The sequence below is a fragment of the Magallana gigas genome, chromosome 9 (genome assembly GCF_963853765.1).
Source record: "Magallana gigas chromosome 9, xbMagGiga1.1, whole genome shotgun sequence".
NCBI lineage: Eukaryota > Metazoa > Mollusca > Bivalvia > Ostreida > Ostreidae > Magallana > Magallana gigas.
Window position 1 is genome coordinate 6,795,167 of NC_088861.1, and position 18,782 is coordinate 6,813,948.

Sequence of the window (18,782 nt, forward strand, 5' to 3'; positions counted from 1 at the left end):
TTAAGTTTTAAACTCCTTGAAGGGAATGTTCTAGTGTAAAACATTGAAGTTAAAGGATGGAAATTAAGACTAAATCAGTAAATCTGAAGTAAAAGGTACAGCGCGATACCTCCAACCCTCCCTAACAGATTATGATTGCGATTTTGAAATGTTGTAATTCCCCCCTCCTTTTTTGCTTGTCAGTATTTTTTTTATGAGTCTGCCCTCCCCTTTTCAAAAACGATGCTACATGCCAGGTAGAAGAAATCCTGTTAAGTGCTACATGTACCGTCACATGTACCTCTGATCAAATGTTGTAGTGCGTAAGTTTTCTGCAAACTATTGGTTGTTTATGTCTTCTCACATACTGTTTTACTAATGCCTGCGTAATGAATTTAACTTAAAAGTAGTTCAATGTAAGCTATTTTGTGAGTTCCAAATGTTTTTATACAACATACTAGTACTGGCGACGAGGATAAAAACGTATGTTATTATTTATTACGGCGATGGCGTTGGCCAGGCAAAGACACTAGAAAATGTAAATATTTCAGATTAATGTTAGTGTTTCTAACGCACATCAGTGCATAAAACTGGCATTTAACATCACAGCGACGCTAGTAACATTAAGCATTTGTTATTTAAGCAGGTTTTGGCAAATTCTATATCAACGGAGGAGCTAATGTTAAATTCTCAGAAATTTCAAATGAAATTGCGGAATACTTTCCCAAAGAAAAAATAAACGAGCTGAAAGATATCATTCAAGGTGAGACTGAGACATAACTGGTTTATTTGATTTATATAGGAACAACGTAACATAGCAAGCTTTTAAATTTTTTGTAGATCTAGATTCCTGCAAAGTTGAAGATATAACGTCTTTAAAGCAAGCGGCCACACCAAGAGATATTTTAAGGGTTCTTAAGAACAACAAACTGTTTACTCCATCGGATGTCATTTGCATGCAATATTTACTGAAGAGAACGGATTGCCTAGACCTTTTTACAAAATGTATAAAGTATGCAGAACAACAGAATGCATTATGTTTTTATGAAAAACCACTAGGTAATTTAAATTACACTTGGAAGGTTTTATTTTTTCATTATACTTATTAATTAAAATGTAACTAAAAGATTGTTAGTTCTACAATGTCAATTTCTTTTAAAAGCTGATTTATGATTTTAATAGCTAACGAATAATGTTAAAAAAAATAAATTGTCTTGCTATGTATCTATCATTAAGACTGCGGCGTAAAAACACTTTATTGGAAACAATTTGTAGGCTTTTTAAAATAACATCCTGTATTTGTATCGTATAAGGGCAGATACATGTATCAGCCAGACAAAAGTTTTGTGATTTCAAAAATTTGTTAAAGAGCTAAGCAGTCATTTACAAACATGACCATTTGACGTTAAGGCCTTTTATTTTTATTTTTTTATTTTTGAATTTTCTTATATAAGAAAAAACCTAAAAGCAAAAATGCAATATATATATATATATATATATATATATATATATATATATATATATATATATATATATATATATATATATATATATAAAGCACTAAAAATGGCTAACGACACGAACAATAGAAATTGTCAAATTTTCGGGACAACCCGTCCCTTCTTCAGGACCAAAAAATAAATTACATAAGTAAAAAACAAAGAATACAAAATCTAAAGCTACTACTAAACTACTTAAGAAACTATAAAAAAGAACAGCTACATTATACACATCATTTGTTCACATTCTTAAAGAAGGTGTTGATATTGTCGCCGATCGCTCTAAAGTAATCAATCGACTGCCAACTTCACGCCTGATTAAGTTAATTAGCTAATTAAAATTGATGTCAGAGTTAATAAATGAAAATTTTGAACCCCGTTGTTAACCCGTACGGCACTTATGATATTGACTCGAATTTTTGATTAGAAAGAGATAAAATTGAATAGAAAATAAATAAATAAAATTAAGAAAAAAAATGATTTACAAATAAAAGGTAGTAAAGGAACTAATAAATGGAAAGAGGCGCAGTTGACAGATTTGATGAAATTACTATGTGGGTGTCAGGTGATGTATGGCTATGAGACGTTCATTTTAGTGAAGTCCATTTGTTTGTTCATGCCATCAGGTCTGATTGATTTGAGTCTGTGTATCCAGAACTTTTCCTTTCTTTTCCTCTCCGCGTCTGTCCAATTAGGATTATGGTCAATAACCAATACTGTCATGTCTTCCCATTTGTACAAATAAGTGGTACAGCTATGGGCACCAAAATGGCTCCCTCTTACGCCAATATATTTATGGGTAGATTGGAACGCAACCTGCTTCTCAGAGCTCCATTCAAACCTCTGAGCTGGTTGCGGTTCATTGATGATGTTGAGATGAAATGGGTCGAAAACCGAGACTGCCTTAATGACTTCATTACCTTTGCCAACTCCTTCCATTTAATTCGATTAAATTCACAGTGGACATATCTAGTTCCAAAAATGCATTTTTGGATACTACATCCACCTTGGAAGATGGTGAAATAAAATTCAGACCTGATGGCATGAACAAACAAATGGACTTCACTAAAATGAACGTCTCATAGCCATACATCACCTGACACACACATAGTAATTTCATCAAATCTGTCAACTGCGCCTCTTTCCATTTATTAGTTCCTTTACTACCTTTTATTTGTAAATCATTTTTTTTTCTTAATTTTATTTATTTATTTTTTTATTTATTTATTTTCTATTTAATTTTATCTCTTTCTAATCAAAAACGGGGTTCAAATTTTCATTTATTAACTCTGACATCAATGTTAATTAGCTAATTAACTTAATCAGGCGTGAAGTTGGCAGTCGATTGATTACTTTAGAGCGATCGGCGACTATACCAACACCTTCTTTAAGAATGTGAACAAATGATGTGTATAATGTAGCTGTTCTTTTTTATAGTTTCTTAAGTAGTTTAGTAGTAGCTTTAGATTTTGTTTTCTTTGTTTTTTACTTATGTAATTTATTTTTTGGTCCTGAAGAAGGGACGGGTTGTCCCGAAAATTTGACAATTTCTATCGTTCGTGTCGTTAGCCATTTTGGTGCTTTATATATTCAGTTTACTGGCTTAGTATCTATATATTAGATCCGACACTTTAAAGATACCTAGTGTTGTTGATTCTATTCAGTGCTTTATATATATATATATATATATATATATATATATATATATATATATATATATATATATATATATATATATATATATAAGCCTCGGTCGGGGCGGAAGGTGGAGCTCCAACAAAAAGTGAATTTCTCTGTGCTTTATGTATATCTATATCATTCACTATGGGCAGGTATATGTCAATTTGATAGTTATTGCAATGTGCTTATTATATATATATATATATATATATATATATATATATATATATATATATATATATATATATATATCTATATCTATCTATCTATCTATCTATCTATCTATCTAATATCATTCATTATTTTTTCCATACAGAAAACGATTTCCAACTTGCTGAGTTCCATGTGCGAGGAAACTTATCAGATTATAGTAAGGAGCAGATTGAGAAAATTAAAGAAACGGTTGCATCTATAGTCGGATGTACTTCAGAGGAAATACATGAAAACGGATATCTCAAGTCATCCAGTTTTTGGGTGGTTTTATCTATAAGAGAACCCTTTGCAGGGAAACTTTTAACCATGAAACATGATGAAAAAGACAGTCTTCGAAGATTAAACATTGATTACATCAAATTGGATAATGACACCGTTAACCTAGAGATTTCAGAAGGTAAACAAATATTTATCTGCAAAATTATTAAAGGTTAGTGTTCATGTCATACATGTGCGAAACCTATTTGTTAATACTCTTAAATGTGTAGGATATTTGTTTTAGCATATCATGAAGGATATCAGAGCAACATTAAGCAACTTTGAACCACGTTTTCTGGGTTTAAAGCTACATTTTACAGGTTGTACTTCTGCATCAAAGTCGATAATGAATAACGCGTTCTATGGTTAACACCGATAGTTAGCAATGTTATCTTCCCTGTCACTAAAGTTAATAACACAACTACGGGGTAGTGCTAAAAAAAAATGAAAGTAAACGGAAAATAAATAACTAGGTCTTTATAATATTGATTTTTTTATTTACGTTAATTTTACATGCCGAATAAGTTTCAATTTATAGTAAGATAAATAAATTATAGGAATACATTGCTGTAATGGTTACATGTAATAATCGTTTTTTTCTTCGTTAAATACATGTAACATGAGAAAAACCAGGTTTTATTTTTAACACTTTACAATGACTGTGTACATGATCATCAAGAAAGAAACTTTTTAAACTGTAAAACAGTTTAGTGTATTCAAAACAAATTAGCCCATACATGTACATTAAGTACTTAAATTTGGTGATTTTAATTTAAAAGTAAGAAATGTTTACTTTTTTCATTAAGCTTCAAAAGTTATAAACTTTCTGCAAATTCTGCTGTTTAAATCAAATGCATTTTACAGTATTGATTAAAAATTCTAATAAATTATTTTTTGACCGGGTCGGTAGGTAAACGCCCGTTTTTGAAATAAATATTAGCACGTGATATGAAAAGCAATTTTAAGACTGAATGCAATATGTCGACGCGAGAACGTGGTCGGTCCGTTGGCAGTGTAATAATGCTTCCGAAAAGGAAACAAGGAAAGAAACAGTTTAACAGAAAACTTGTAAAATTAAAATCTACATTGAGACCAATTTGAGCGGTGAACATGTCTTAGATATCAAAGATAATTTAATTTATTGCCAGTGAGCAGAAATCCACCTCCAAGGCAGAACATTTAAATGCGTTTTCTATATATGTAGGAGGTTATAATAGTTTCCCGGGAATTAATTTCTTGATAAGAAAACACGGAATCCTAATCAATTTTTATACCCAATTCTCTAAGATTATTTACAGTGATGTGGAACCATTAGATTTCGAGGTGGCTCAATTTTCGTGGATATCGTGGGTATCTCTCAACCACGAATTAACATCCTCCACGAATTAATAAATTAGGGTACTAAAGTCATAATTCCTTTGTAGGTTTAAAGAATACACGAAATTACGTCCCCACAAACTTGTAAAATTGAAGCAATCCACGAAAATTGGCCCCCACGAAATTTAATGATTCCAAAGTAACTTGGAGCTGTCAAATTGATTTTTAATTCATCAATGTTTTATTCTAGACCAGATCAATTAATCAGAGAACTTGAAAACACATGATTAACAACTAGCTAGTTGAATCTACACTTTTTAAAGGAAAGGATGTTGACATTTCTTTCACTTAGTCAGTTATATAATAGCTACTGTATACAGCCCTTCTTAACAATTTGCAGTGCACGGTAGCCAGATAGGGAAGAAGAGATGATAGAGACACGTGTACATGTATATATATACACACACTTCATAAGATTTTAACGGTCGGTCAGTGATTATATAATAGCTATATACTGTATACAGCCCTTCTTGACAATTCTTGACAATATACACACACGTCCTCAGGCCTGGATGCTCGGTAATGCTACACAATAAATGCAATATACTGTTGAAACACTCCTTATGACTTTTTTCCCAGTCTGTCAAGCAAAGAAACAAGAAATTGGAAATATCGAATTTTTACTTCTGAGAATTTCAAACATGAAAAGAAAGAGCTTTAAATTCGGAACGTTATTTGGCACAGTGATACAAATTTAAACTATATATTGGTCACTTGTATTTTTCATATTTCAAATCAAATCAAATTTAAATAAATGTATATTTTCCAATCCAAAACCTTGAACATGGTTTAAGACAATGTATATGTGTATATGTGATACCCCGTTACCGGCATTTATATACATTCATTAAATCATTCATTAACTGTATCATTGCTCTATATGCATGAGGACAATTCTATACAATAATGCATATAAATAACTAAACTCGAAAATGCACACTGATAGAAGTTAAAAGTGTCAATGGACCGGTCCGAAAAAAATCAACTAACTCTCTCTCTCTCTCTCTCTCTCTCTCTCTCTCTCTCTCTCTCTCTCTCTCTCTCTCTCTCAAAATTTATTTTAAAAAAAACACAAAAACAAAACAAACAAAAAACAATGCTAGCAGCAAATATAAGAGATTTACATGATTTTCATAAAGACCATTTAATTCTATGCATCATTACACTGTGCAAGTCAGTTAAAATATAGGAGATGATTTCGATCGATGCGTGGTTATATATCTGCACATGTTGATCATGTTGTGTTATTATGCGCTTTAGTTCGGGCAGGTTACATGGCACAGAGCATTGCAGATTTCACGCACTCCTCCACATATTTTTCTTTTTTTTCTTTTCTTTTCTTTTTTTTACAAATTACAGAACATGGTCGTTTGTTTAAAACAATGTAATAAAATAAGCGGTTTATCGGTATAATATTATGATCTTGATTTGGGTCAATGTTGAGTCAAAATTATTCACGTTTGTAATAATATTGCCCTCTACGAAATGCAAAGAGAAACAAGCACCGTCTAAAACATGAAAGCTAAATAACAATTTTTAAAAATCCGACTTAATTAAAAGCTATTCATTTACTTAAGCGGGCAGTTAAAGACCGTACAGGGGATGTCAGGGGCATGCACAAGGAAATACAGTGGCTTACAGGGGATGACAGGGGCTTAAAGTGGCACGCAGGGGATGTGTAAAGGGGCGCACGGGGGATGATAGGGTATACAGGGGCTCTGTACAGGGGCATACGGGATGTACAGGGGATGACAGTAAAAAAACAGTGGTTGACAGGGGAAGACAGGGGATTTTCATACGGACAGAGATTTTTAGAGCCATTAATGTGAAATTTTTCTGTTTACATCACAAACACATTTACAAATGTGAACTTCAACAATTAAACGAACCTGCCGTATTAGTTCGTTTTTCAGGCTGCTTTATCTACTCTTCCCCCGCACATGCGCACATGATACGTCAATTGTTTATGAATCTCCGTTAATCATTTACAAAATATGGCTGGTACCTTGTCGCTACAAATAAAAAAAATCGCGAAATTTTCTAAAAATTGCTTTGTTGTATATCAAGTTATGCTGACAAAATATGGGTCTATTTTTCAACATCGCAAAAATACAGTTAAAAATTGCATATATACCTTTAAAAAAGATTGTAAGGATAAGCCAAGGATAAGCCAATATAATATCGGCATTCCACATCCCCCAAAATTAAAAAAAAAAAACAAGAACGTCACGCCGAAGATTTTTTCATTTCTATGAAATTTTCAACTCAACAGATATTTTTGAGGAAAAAAAAAATTAAAGAACTCTCATTTTATTTATGCAGTAATAACTTTTTTGCGATATTATTTGCGAGCGTTACGGTCCTTTATTCTTTTGTACGGCTGTATATGCATTCTTTGCAAATATACAGTCGGGAAGAACTATTCTTCTGGACATCCTATGGTTCGCTGTCGTATGACGAAACACGTTTTTGAGGGGAGCTCGCGAATTTATTGAAACATAATCATTAAGATTGAATAACAGACTAAAGTAAGTATGTTTTATCATTTTCAAATATTATTTTTTGTTATTCTTGTTTTTTGTTTTGTTGTTTTTTATGGGGTTTTTTTTTGTTTTTTTTTTTTTTTTTTTTGTTGACTTAATTATTACCTAGGCCAGTGTTCGCCTTTTTAAGATAAAATGACCAGTTTTTATGTTGTAGTTAACACAAAGGATATTGTTGGTTTATGTTAGGATACCCAATGGGCGTGATCATTGTAACAAGATGGAGCGTGGCTCCCAAGTGTTAATATGGTAACGCTAATCGGTTATCTGCACACAATCAACAATACTGTATTTGGTAATTTTTCTTGTTCCACAGTTCAAATTTTCAATAATGTCTACATATTTTACAATTATCTTTTATATTGTATTAAAGTGGTCGGAATTACACTTGCCTCTGTACTGTATTTTGTACTACATGAATTTCTAATACATATATAAACTTTCTATCCCGAATAGACATACCGGTAAATTTTTTTTTTTTAATTTCTAGAAAGGAATCAACTAGTCGTTGTGATACTTTCATTTCATATGTAATCAGATAACTATTTATAGATTCTTAACTCATAGGTATTCTTGTGTAAAGAATACGTTACAATTCAATTTTTTGTGATTTAAAAAAAAAAATTACTCTAAAACAGGGCAAAATATGATGATATGAAGAAACAGCACCTAGTTCTTTGATTTTTGATGGTAAAATCCTATTTGATATTTTGTATCAATATTTCATTAAAACATGTACATATGTAAAATGAAGAAAAGAAAATCAATCAAACATTTAAAAAATCAGAAATGTGTGACGGGAAACCGTAAATGATAAACGTCAAAGTCGATTGACTACCGCTACTCACTCACTGATTACAAAACAAAATTAATTTTCAAACGCGTTTTATTAGCAATTATTTCCATTCTTACGTCGACTTGATATATCCCAGTGAACTTAAAATAAAGGATACCACACAGTCTGCGTCATCTGTTTGATATTTGGATATTTTACTGGAAATGGACAATGATGGTAACCTAACAACAAAACTTAATGATAAAAGCGATGATTTTTTTTCTATAGGCAACTTTCCTTACTTATGTAGCAATATACCTTCATCTCCTGCATTTGGGGTTTTTGTCTCTCAGTTCATTCGATACGCAAGGGCATGCTCTTCTTATGAACAGTTTTTAAGGCGAGACAAGCTACTGACAAACAAGTTGATAAAACAGGAATATCAACAGTCTCTTTTGAAGTCATCTTTCTTAAGTTCTATGGTCAATACAACGACCTTGTAAGCAAATACAATCTTCCACTGGGTCGCATGCTTACTGGCGTTTGTCAGATCATAATTTATCACCCAATTGTCTACGGACTTTTCCGGTTTTGTCCCGATTACGATAAAGAGCACACGGCGGGTGTGACCGGTCAGAAGAGGATGCTCACTCCTCCTTGGCACCTGATCCTACCTCTATCTTACCTCTATCTTTTTGGAGGCCCGTGTTGCTCTGCTTTAAATTTGTATTTCGTTTTATTGATTTTTGAGATGGTTGACGGTTTGTTATTGTCATTTTTTTTTCATTTTATCAATGTCAGTATTCTTACATTCGTTTCTCTACTTCTTCTTACAAATCGAGGAGAATATTAAGGTAGCGTTTTAATACCATGGCCGATATTATCTTGTCTTGAGCTACAAGTGAGATTTATTTGAATGACGTGGTTAATTGAAGTCATGTTATCCGTATTTTATTTTGTCAATTTTTATTTGAAGGAAATCTTACAGTTGACAATATCATGGACATGTTAGGAAACAACTTTGTTGATATTGGTTTTACCTGAGATAGTAGCGGAGTTTTAAAAGGTGTGTGGTATGTACAGATCACACCCATTTACAACATAGAAAACACGCTAAACTATGGTACAAATTATTGATACAGGCTAGTATTAGTAATGTTTTAAGTGTATTGTAATGTTGAAGTAAAGTTACGTTGCATGGTTTTTCTATGCTGTGGTATGCTCTGCCTTGTATTGCATAAAATTCAATAATTTATTTTAGGCTGCAATGAATTCATAAAAATCATTAGTTCCCTTTTTTCCTACTACCGCCAAATTAATAAGTTTTCGATTTCTGTTGTTACGCTCATCGCTACACATCCCCCATATAAATCTCAAGTGCACAATTCATGCTTCACCTCAGTGAGGTATTTCATCTACCCGAACATGTTACTTTGGACGGGAAAATTTGTATAAACAGGTTTTAAAAGAGCATGATCACGATTTTGTTCAAATTTTATTTTTCTGTTTTGATTATTTACAATGCTTTAGGAATGCATTTCAAATGATCAAGTGAAATTTGGGTGCCAGTCGTTGAGTTTTAAGCAAGATACAGGGCTCACAATTCTTCGTCATGTAAACAAGGCTCGTGCCCTGTTTTTGTTTCATATGTTCAATATACCAATAAAAATCTTTTTAAAACTGATTTGCCTATCCTCTTTTTCATTTTAAGCATGCATTAACAGTTCCTGACGATAAACACATTCATTTTGCGTTTAAAACTAGAATTTTCACTTCAACATTCAAAATGTAAACAAAAGCTTTGTTTACATAGCGAAGAATTGTAAGCTCTGTAGCTCGCGTATAACTGTACAAATGACACTCAAAGGACTATGTGCGGTATGGTCAAATATCTGCCCCCGATTTCAACCAATTTTTAAATAGTATCGTATGAAAATGAAATCTTCACAAATCATTGTAAAGAGGATGCCTATAACTTTAATCTTGATTTTAGCCATCATTGCTCACTCGCTGTTTATCTATGACGTCACTTAAATGACCTAATTCCCGCAAATTTGCAAACAAATGAAAATATTCTCATTTGTGCTCTATATTTTGCATTCGGAAGTATAGAGCGCAGGTCTGCTCAAGTGCGATTTTAACATATGTTTTTCTTCAGATAATTATACATATTATACTAAAAAATGGTACTTGAGCAAGCCTGCGCTCGATGTTTCCCAGTCGAAAAACCATCGGAAAACACCCATATTTTGCTACAAAGCATCAATTTATCAAAATAATGCAATATTCATGACGTCATTTCTACAATATGACGTCACTGTGGTGATAACCTTTTACACCTTGTTTTTCAATATGATTTTAACTATCTTTCACCTTATTTTAAAGCTCTTTCTAAAACTTTGATTTTGGGGGGCAAAAATTGCATAAAACCGCACTTAGTCCTTTTGGTTGCTTTTTTAAAATGCCTTACTTAAGTATTGTACACACTTAAATCGAAAAAAATAATTTTTGACCAAAATCTTTACCATGCCCCTTTAAAAAATATAAATGACAACTAATGAACTGGGAAGGAATATCCAATGAAACACAAATCAAATCAGACACACATTTAAAAATCAATTTTTCCTTAAAATTTTAATCCCCAATCATTTTAGAACGTTTCGATGTGTCGTACTGCTATAGCCTTACAAATGTGCAAACCACTCACTGTAATAAATCGTGCAGTGACAACATTGATCTCAGAAAAATAAAGTATATTTTTGAAGGATCTGATAAAAATGACTACAAATTGTACTTTCTTGGATTTACTATCGCTTATTAGCTATGACGGATGAAGTGCGATCGGGGTCTACAATTCATATTCTATATGAACAACACACATGTTCAATGTTCAAGCGAAGTAAGACTGCACTTTCTGTGCAAGATCACATACTTTATTGAATTCATGTCAGCTTTAGATTTCTTGGACAGAAGGAATTGACCTTACGAAATCGTCACATTGGATTTGTTATTGTTATTATACACTGATATTTTTATTGTATAGTTATATTATCAAATAATATTGCCAGTTTAATCATGCTGCATATAAACATTACATTAACATATTACTCTGATGATTTGTAGCGTTCTGCCTTCAGTCATTAAACTGCGAAGATCCTAGAAGAAAACCACATCCTGATGCTTACCACTACCCAAATAACTAAGATCCAAGGCTACGGCGTGGAATACGTGCAAAGGACATAAAATCTTCTCCATGACATTTGCATGAATATACAAATACAAGGAACAAAATTTCTACGTATTCACCAAATAATTCCTTTGATCGGGTAAAATAAACACAGTCGATGCATAAACACAGTCGATGCGTAAACTGTTATTCATCAATGATGATGTTTATTTCCGTTGAATATTGTATGACAATCTGACAAGTACCTTATAAAACTGAAATGGAAACACCCCCCACATGACACACCTCAAAATGATAATAAAAAAACCACACCGGAACATTTGTAATATAAATAGCCACATCTGGATCTGCCAGACACCGTTGCCCCATGAATATAATATACAAACATCTGAGTCCTAGGTTGCCCTATCTGCTGCCATACCTGTTGTACTGATTTTTCCTTATTTTTACACCCTTCCTCTGGCCTCCGGACTGCAGCTTATTTTGGTTTCAAAATGCAAAAGGATATTTGTTCAGTCAGCTCTTATTAATCTTAGGTATGATATTCAATATATACGAGTCAGTACTCAACCTCTTTTCGACACCAGATGCATAGATAAACCTATTATAGGCGGTAACGACATTTTTCACCCATGGATAGCATTCGCCGTCTTGTCGTTGAGGTTGATGTGAATATTTCCGCCAATCAATCAAATCGTTAAAAACGATGTAGCTATTTTGACCTCCGGTTGCAACATGAAACCTAGGCTATTGCTTAATATTCCAAACACTTTCTGTTTGGTTAATATTGTGCAAAGCTTACGAATTGATGCGGGTTGCTAATGGAAATTGTATGCAATTTATTGAAGAAAATGATAATTTAAAAAAAACCAAAAAAAACTGCTGTTTTAATTGAACATTGTCGGAGACAAAATGATCAGTAGATTAAAAATAAGTACAAACTTTTGTGGTCATTCTGCCCATTTTGAATGTATTGCATTTGAGGGTTTGACTTTAGATTAATACCAATCACAAAAAGTATCTATTGACATGAAGCAAATGCTGCAATATACCGATTATTTGTTTTGATGTTTGGTTATTTATAAAATCAACTACGATTTTTAGTGAACATGGTATTATGAATAGCAATTAGGTGTATCCCTCTAACTATTTTTAGAATCATATAACTGTATTATTTACAAACCAATACCTACATGTAATACCTTCATGGATAAGGAAATTCCTATACTTTTCTATTTTACCTTTTTCGTGGTATTTGAAAATAATTCTTTTTTAACCGAAGAAAAACTCTTGATTTAGAATCAGTAGCACAACAAAGTACACGTAGTGCCTCTAAGCAAAATAGTTCCTTTACTTACAGAGTGTATATACATTTATTGGGACATTTTAAATCAGAATGCTCGACTCATGTCAGAAAAGGGGATTTGCAATTTTAAAAGCAAGTGTCAAAATTGAATTATCATTTGAAGAAAAGAATTGAAATTGTTTGATGTACACCTTTTCCAAAACTGTATGCATTGCAGATTACGGGGGGGGGGGTAAATTTATTTCAAGAGTTATTTTTCATAGATTATATTTTCATCTCGTATCAACAGTCTACGTGATAACCAGATGAAACCGGTTTTTAAAAAAAATCCAGACGTTCTTGCTGTTACTGATTTACCCCCCCCCCCCCCTTCCGTGATCTGCAAGGTATACCGATTCATTTTAATAATATAATTGATTTCGCCAATGAGGGAAATTTTAAATATAAGCATTAAATGATTTATTTTTGACGTCGTCGTGTCATTGACTGCCGTCAATTGAGCAGACAAAATATCATAACGTGCTATTCAAATTGTCTGTTCACCTGACGGTAATAATTGACACAACGACGTTAGAAATAAATCATTTAATGCTAAAATATAAGACATGTCTTAAATGCACCAATCATAGGGAGTTAGAAAGAAACACATGGATCTATATTTACATTCCACATATTTTTGTCCTGTAAATAGTGTTGAAAGTTACGGCAGTTATGAAACTGTAATGCACAGAGGGTACTCAAAGGTTAAAATGACGAGTTTTATTATAACGTCACAAACGTTGAACGCTGTAAACTGCAGCGTCACAGGCGAAAATCGCTTGTGGCTGTAAGCGCGGCCCTTAAATCAATATGAACTTACCCTTAGGATAAGATGTGAATTTTAAAGTATAAATCACATATGCAGACAAGGCAAAAAGATAAAAAAAAAAAAATGTAAATACATTGTATAAGCATTAAATCATGATTTTTTGAAAGATACAGTCTCATAACTGCAGCAATTTGTGCATACAAATTAAGTATCGCACTTTAGCGTGTTATTATACATGGATCTGTATAGTATAGTGATTTTTGAATGTTTTAACGTTCTGGAAAAGTCAATAACGTCACACCTTTGTGACTGTCATTTGATATATTCACAAAAGCACAAGTAAAAATCATATCATAGTTGTTGTGAATTCGTTATCTGAAAGTCTGTGTGGCAATTGTGGATACAAACAGAGCAATTGCGATCGTTTAAACAAAAAAATGCTTTCTTTAGTGATTCATGCGGGATATGAAGGTGGCGACATTGCAGAAAAAATAAATAACTTTCTTTATCGGGTTATGTAATTTTTTCTGCAATGATCGCTACCTTTATAATTATATAAAATTAAGCATTTTTTCGTTTATATTAACATCTTTCTTTTATAACAAAAAAAAAACTTTTAATAAATTGATTATAAAAAGTAAGTATAATTTTACATATGCTATGTTAAGTTGACATATCAGTTACTACATAATATTGTTTTTCTGTTTTATAATTTTTTTCTATTTGTCAAGGTAAACACTTAGAAGATTTGTTAGGTGTACATGTACATGTAAATATTGAAACAATGGTAAAAATTATACAACATTGTTATTAATTTGCAATTATGAACATTGTTCTGTGACAGTAGAGAACTAGTGATTACTGGAGAGGTAGAAAGCAACATATCAAACAAACAAGTTGATTTTTTTGTATGCATTTTTCATGCTTTTATTAAAATGATTTTATTAAAGTAGGTTTTATTATAGTCTGTCCCAAGATATTTATGCTGCATATTTGAACGATTTTGAATAAAAATGCACATACCTGTGACAGAAGTGCAATTAAAATCGATGAAAGGGAAAATTCCCAAGATAACTCCATTCACACATTATCATTTTTCCTTCGTAAAAATTCACAGGAACGAAAACAGATTTCCTACGGAGATTTATAATGGGGAATGTTGACATCTTTTCTCCATTCGGAAATACTCGGGATGCCTCGCGCAATTTTTCAACGTTATCATCCGGGCGTCTACATCTCCTTGGCAATGGAAAAACCCTGTAGACTTTTTTATTTTTAGCCGTGTATTGATACCCGACAGGCTAAAGGGGGCGTTTCAAAAAGCAAATCTTGGGATTTTTTCATACTATTGAATGAACATCGTCTGAACCAAGAGGTATTTATAAATATCGAATAATTTAAGGAAATATGCGGCAAAAATATCTTGGGACAGACTATAGTTATTAAAGAGGGATGTGAGTTAATGTAGAGGTGAAAGTGGTTTTGTAAATATATATCATTGATTCTTTTGCTAATAAACCTTTTAAATTAAAGCAGTCTTAACTGTTATTTAATGAACACTTTCTTTATACACATGTATTAAGTTTTTTAAATTAAATCTTTGTGCTTAGGTTACATTGTTATATGCACAAAATATTTAAAAGTTTGTTTATCGATTTTGCAACAATGTTATGTTTAATTTCGAAAGTATTTTTACAACCTTTACTTTATATTAACTACATTTTTGTTTTTTTAGATTGTATGCAGTTGTTAATTTGTTTATATTTACTGCAGATCATTCAGCAGGAGGGTATTCAACAGCTCAGGATATTAGTCCAATAATGTAAGACATTTTATTGATTTGCGCAATAGCATGATTTTAGTAGAGGAATTAATGATTGATATATTTTTTAACTTTTCATTGTTTACTTTTGTAGTAAATTAATTGAGTAAAAAATATCTTGCGTACATGTATTTAACTTGGTTATAAACCTGATAGTTTTGCTCTTCGTAAATTCAATTTTAGGTTAACTTGGCACAAAGCAATCTTGGGCAAAGGGGATTCAAATTTGTAAAAAGAATAGCCCATTCTCTTCAAAAAGAAGATATTTTTACGATCCCCGTGGATAAGGGGGGCTACCATGAGGGTGGGGCTAAATTTTTACATAGGGTTAAATGGGAAAAAAACTCTTTTAAAAATTCTCAAAAACTATCTAGCGATGAACGCTAAAACTTGTGTGGAAGATTTTTTAAGTAGAGAAGATTCGATTTTGTTCAAATCATGATCCTTATGATGGGGACACAATGAGAGGGAAGGGGTGAATTTTAAAAATAGGAATTAAGAATGAATAGAAAAATGTCGAAAATGTTGAAAAAAAAAATTCTCAAAAATTATATTGCTAGAAAGACTAATCTGTGTGTAGAGCAAAAAGAAACTAAATATGAATTTTTCCTATACTTAATAATAGTTTAAAGGTAAGAGAAAAAAAATCAAAATTTAAGGAAGATGCCATGGGTGATTTGATGACCACCAAGAATCCTTAAAATTGTGAAATTTGTGGCACAAGGGTCAGTGGTTCAGATTTAAGGGGGAGCGCTTAGGTCATATAGTATATTTGCAGTTTATCGTTAAGAATATTCATCTTTTATTCCGGGTATCTAGTAGGCATTCTGAATACTTAGTTAGGATAAGTATAGAAGTCTGTTAAAAGTTTGGTCAAGAGGTCATGGTGGTAAATTGAGGGGAGTGGAGGGTGCATTGGTCAAAAAGTAAAAGTGTATTGACTATTTTTATTCATGTAATTTGAATGAAAGTAGCATTTACGAAGATTGTGCTCTGTAGGGCAAATATGGTAAAACTATCGTTATTTTGTAAATTTTGATTACTTGTTTGGTTTTGTTTCCCACTAAATTTTGTAAAAACTTGTGAACCTTCGATTTGGACAGTGTTGTACATGGTTTTCTCGCAGAATCTCTTTTCAATTTAGCTTATACGGATATCTGCTCATCTAACCTATCATTAAAACCATTCCTCCTTTTTAGCTTACATGAGCAGATAGCGCAAGTGAGCTTTTCAGATCACTTTTCGTTTGCATCCGTCTGTCTGATCTTCCGTCCGTCTGTGCACTTTTTACGTTTCTCCAAAGCCACTGAGTAAAATTTCGAACAAACTTGGCACAAACATTATTGGGTAAAGGGACCTCGAGCTAATAAATTAAAGAACATATGAAAATTTCATTTTATAAGCTTGAGGTATATATATATATATATATATATATATATATATATATATAATAAAAGAAAAAAAGCAACACTAACTGCAATATATATATATATATATATATATATATATATATATATATATATATATATATATATATATATATATATATATATCACAAAAGTATTTTCTCAGTGTCCGGTAAAAATATAATAAAAGAAAAAAGCAACACTAACTGCAAAACATAAGCGCTTTCATTGTTAAAAATCTTCAGACGTTTTACAGTCGTTAAAACTATGACGTAATTACGTTACCTAGTGATAACGTCAACAATAATACTATGACGTCATAATGCTTATTGAAGGAAACAATCATAGAATAAAGTTATATATATAGGATCTCTCATGATTTGCGATGGTATATGATTTTTATCCAACGAGTTGTGTGTTTTCTATCCCCGAGCCTTGGCGAGGGGATAGAAAACACGAAAAGAGTTGGATAAAAATCATATACCATCGCAAATCATGAGAGATTCTTTTTATCACATGTTTTACCAAGTATTTTGTTAATCCCAACTTTTTCTGTAAAAATTGTGATTGTGAGCCGCACAACACATTATTTACAACACGTCAACAACGTTACGCATGGAAAAGAAGGTCCTTGAAGTTTAACAAACAGACATTCATTTTCGAACATTTTTTTATGAATTCATGACAAATAACTGAAACAACATTAAATGTTTCAAATTTATATCTCAACACCCCTCAACTGAATTAATTATTTACTTTTTCATTCTACGTCAATCAACCGTCTAAACCTACGTAATGATTAACTATGACGTCACGTGGCGTAAGAACACACAGTGGAATATCAAAAATTTATCCCATGAGTGATATCCACCGTATATTGGGATAAACATGTGATAAAGCGTAATATACAGTAAAACAAAATCAAAGACGATGAAACAGTCTATATCAAACTATTTAACGAAGGTTTTAGTGACTTTATAAAATGTTTTCTTTTTCCCTTCGTTCAATTGCATTGTCAGTATAAAGTTAATAAAACGGAAAAACTGAAAATTGTCCGTGGCCACAAATATCAAGATGTTCACTAAGTTTTATTTTTCTGTACTCGGGTTGATTGACGTGTTGTTTGTGTATACGAATACGGGTGCGTAAGGTTGTTCCAGTTTCTCCTATATAAAATTCGTTGCATCGGCTACACGTAATGTTGTATATAACATTTTTAGAGGCACAAGACATGTTCGCATTAACAATAAAGTCCGTGTCCCCGAACTTGAACGATTTCCCGACTTTAATGTATTGGCAAGTTCCACAGCGGGGATCGTTACACTTGCTGACAGAATAAGATTGACGATAAAGAGAAGACTTGCAAAGTATCCTTCGGAGATTTCTGGGTTGTCTTTTACTGTTGATGAAGTTGTATTTTTTATATTCATATATATATATATATATATATATATATATATATATATATATATATATATATATATATATATATATATATATATATATATATATGGGTGTTAGTGTGGGAGTGGGGGTGTGGGGGTGTTTATCCATTTACTGGCAAATCCATATTGAATGTTGATATAAGACTATATAAAACTGTATATTTAGGGTCTTCCGTTTCCAACGGAAGACCCTATTGTTTTTCTTCGGATTCTTTTTAGGGTCTTCCGTTTCCAACGGAAGACCCTCTTGTTATTCTTCGGTTTCTTTTTATTATTATTTTTTTTCTTTTTCTTTTTTTTCTGACTCCTTTTCGGCTTTATAACTCAAAAAGTTTTCAACTTATTTAAAGAAAACTTTCAGCGATTATGTGCAATTATAATGCCTCAAAGATTTTAAAGTTACCATAACAACGTCACTTCCGTTTTGACGTTACGTCACTTTTAAATTTTAAAAAAAGTCATTTTGTCCCCAACATTTCTCAAA

The 18,782-nt window shown here is 32.0% G+C and overlaps 1 protein-coding gene across 1 annotated transcript in view; it reads left to right on the forward strand.

Annotated features, from left to right (window-relative positions):
- The window catches only part of LOC105347673 (uncharacterized), a 46,258-nt gene that overhangs the window by 3,097 nt on the left and 24,379 nt on the right, over positions 1-18,782 (forward strand). Inside the window, exons 2-5 of the mRNA XM_066071141.1 lie at positions 626-742; positions 820-1,038; positions 3,475-3,768; positions 15,399-15,447. Of these exons, the coding sequence (XP_065927213.1) occupies positions 936-1,038; positions 3,475-3,768; positions 15,399-15,447 (446 nt within the window). The 5' untranslated portion in view covers positions 626-742; positions 820-935. The remainder of the gene's footprint in view (positions 1-625; positions 743-819; positions 1,039-3,474; positions 3,769-15,398; positions 15,448-18,782) is intronic.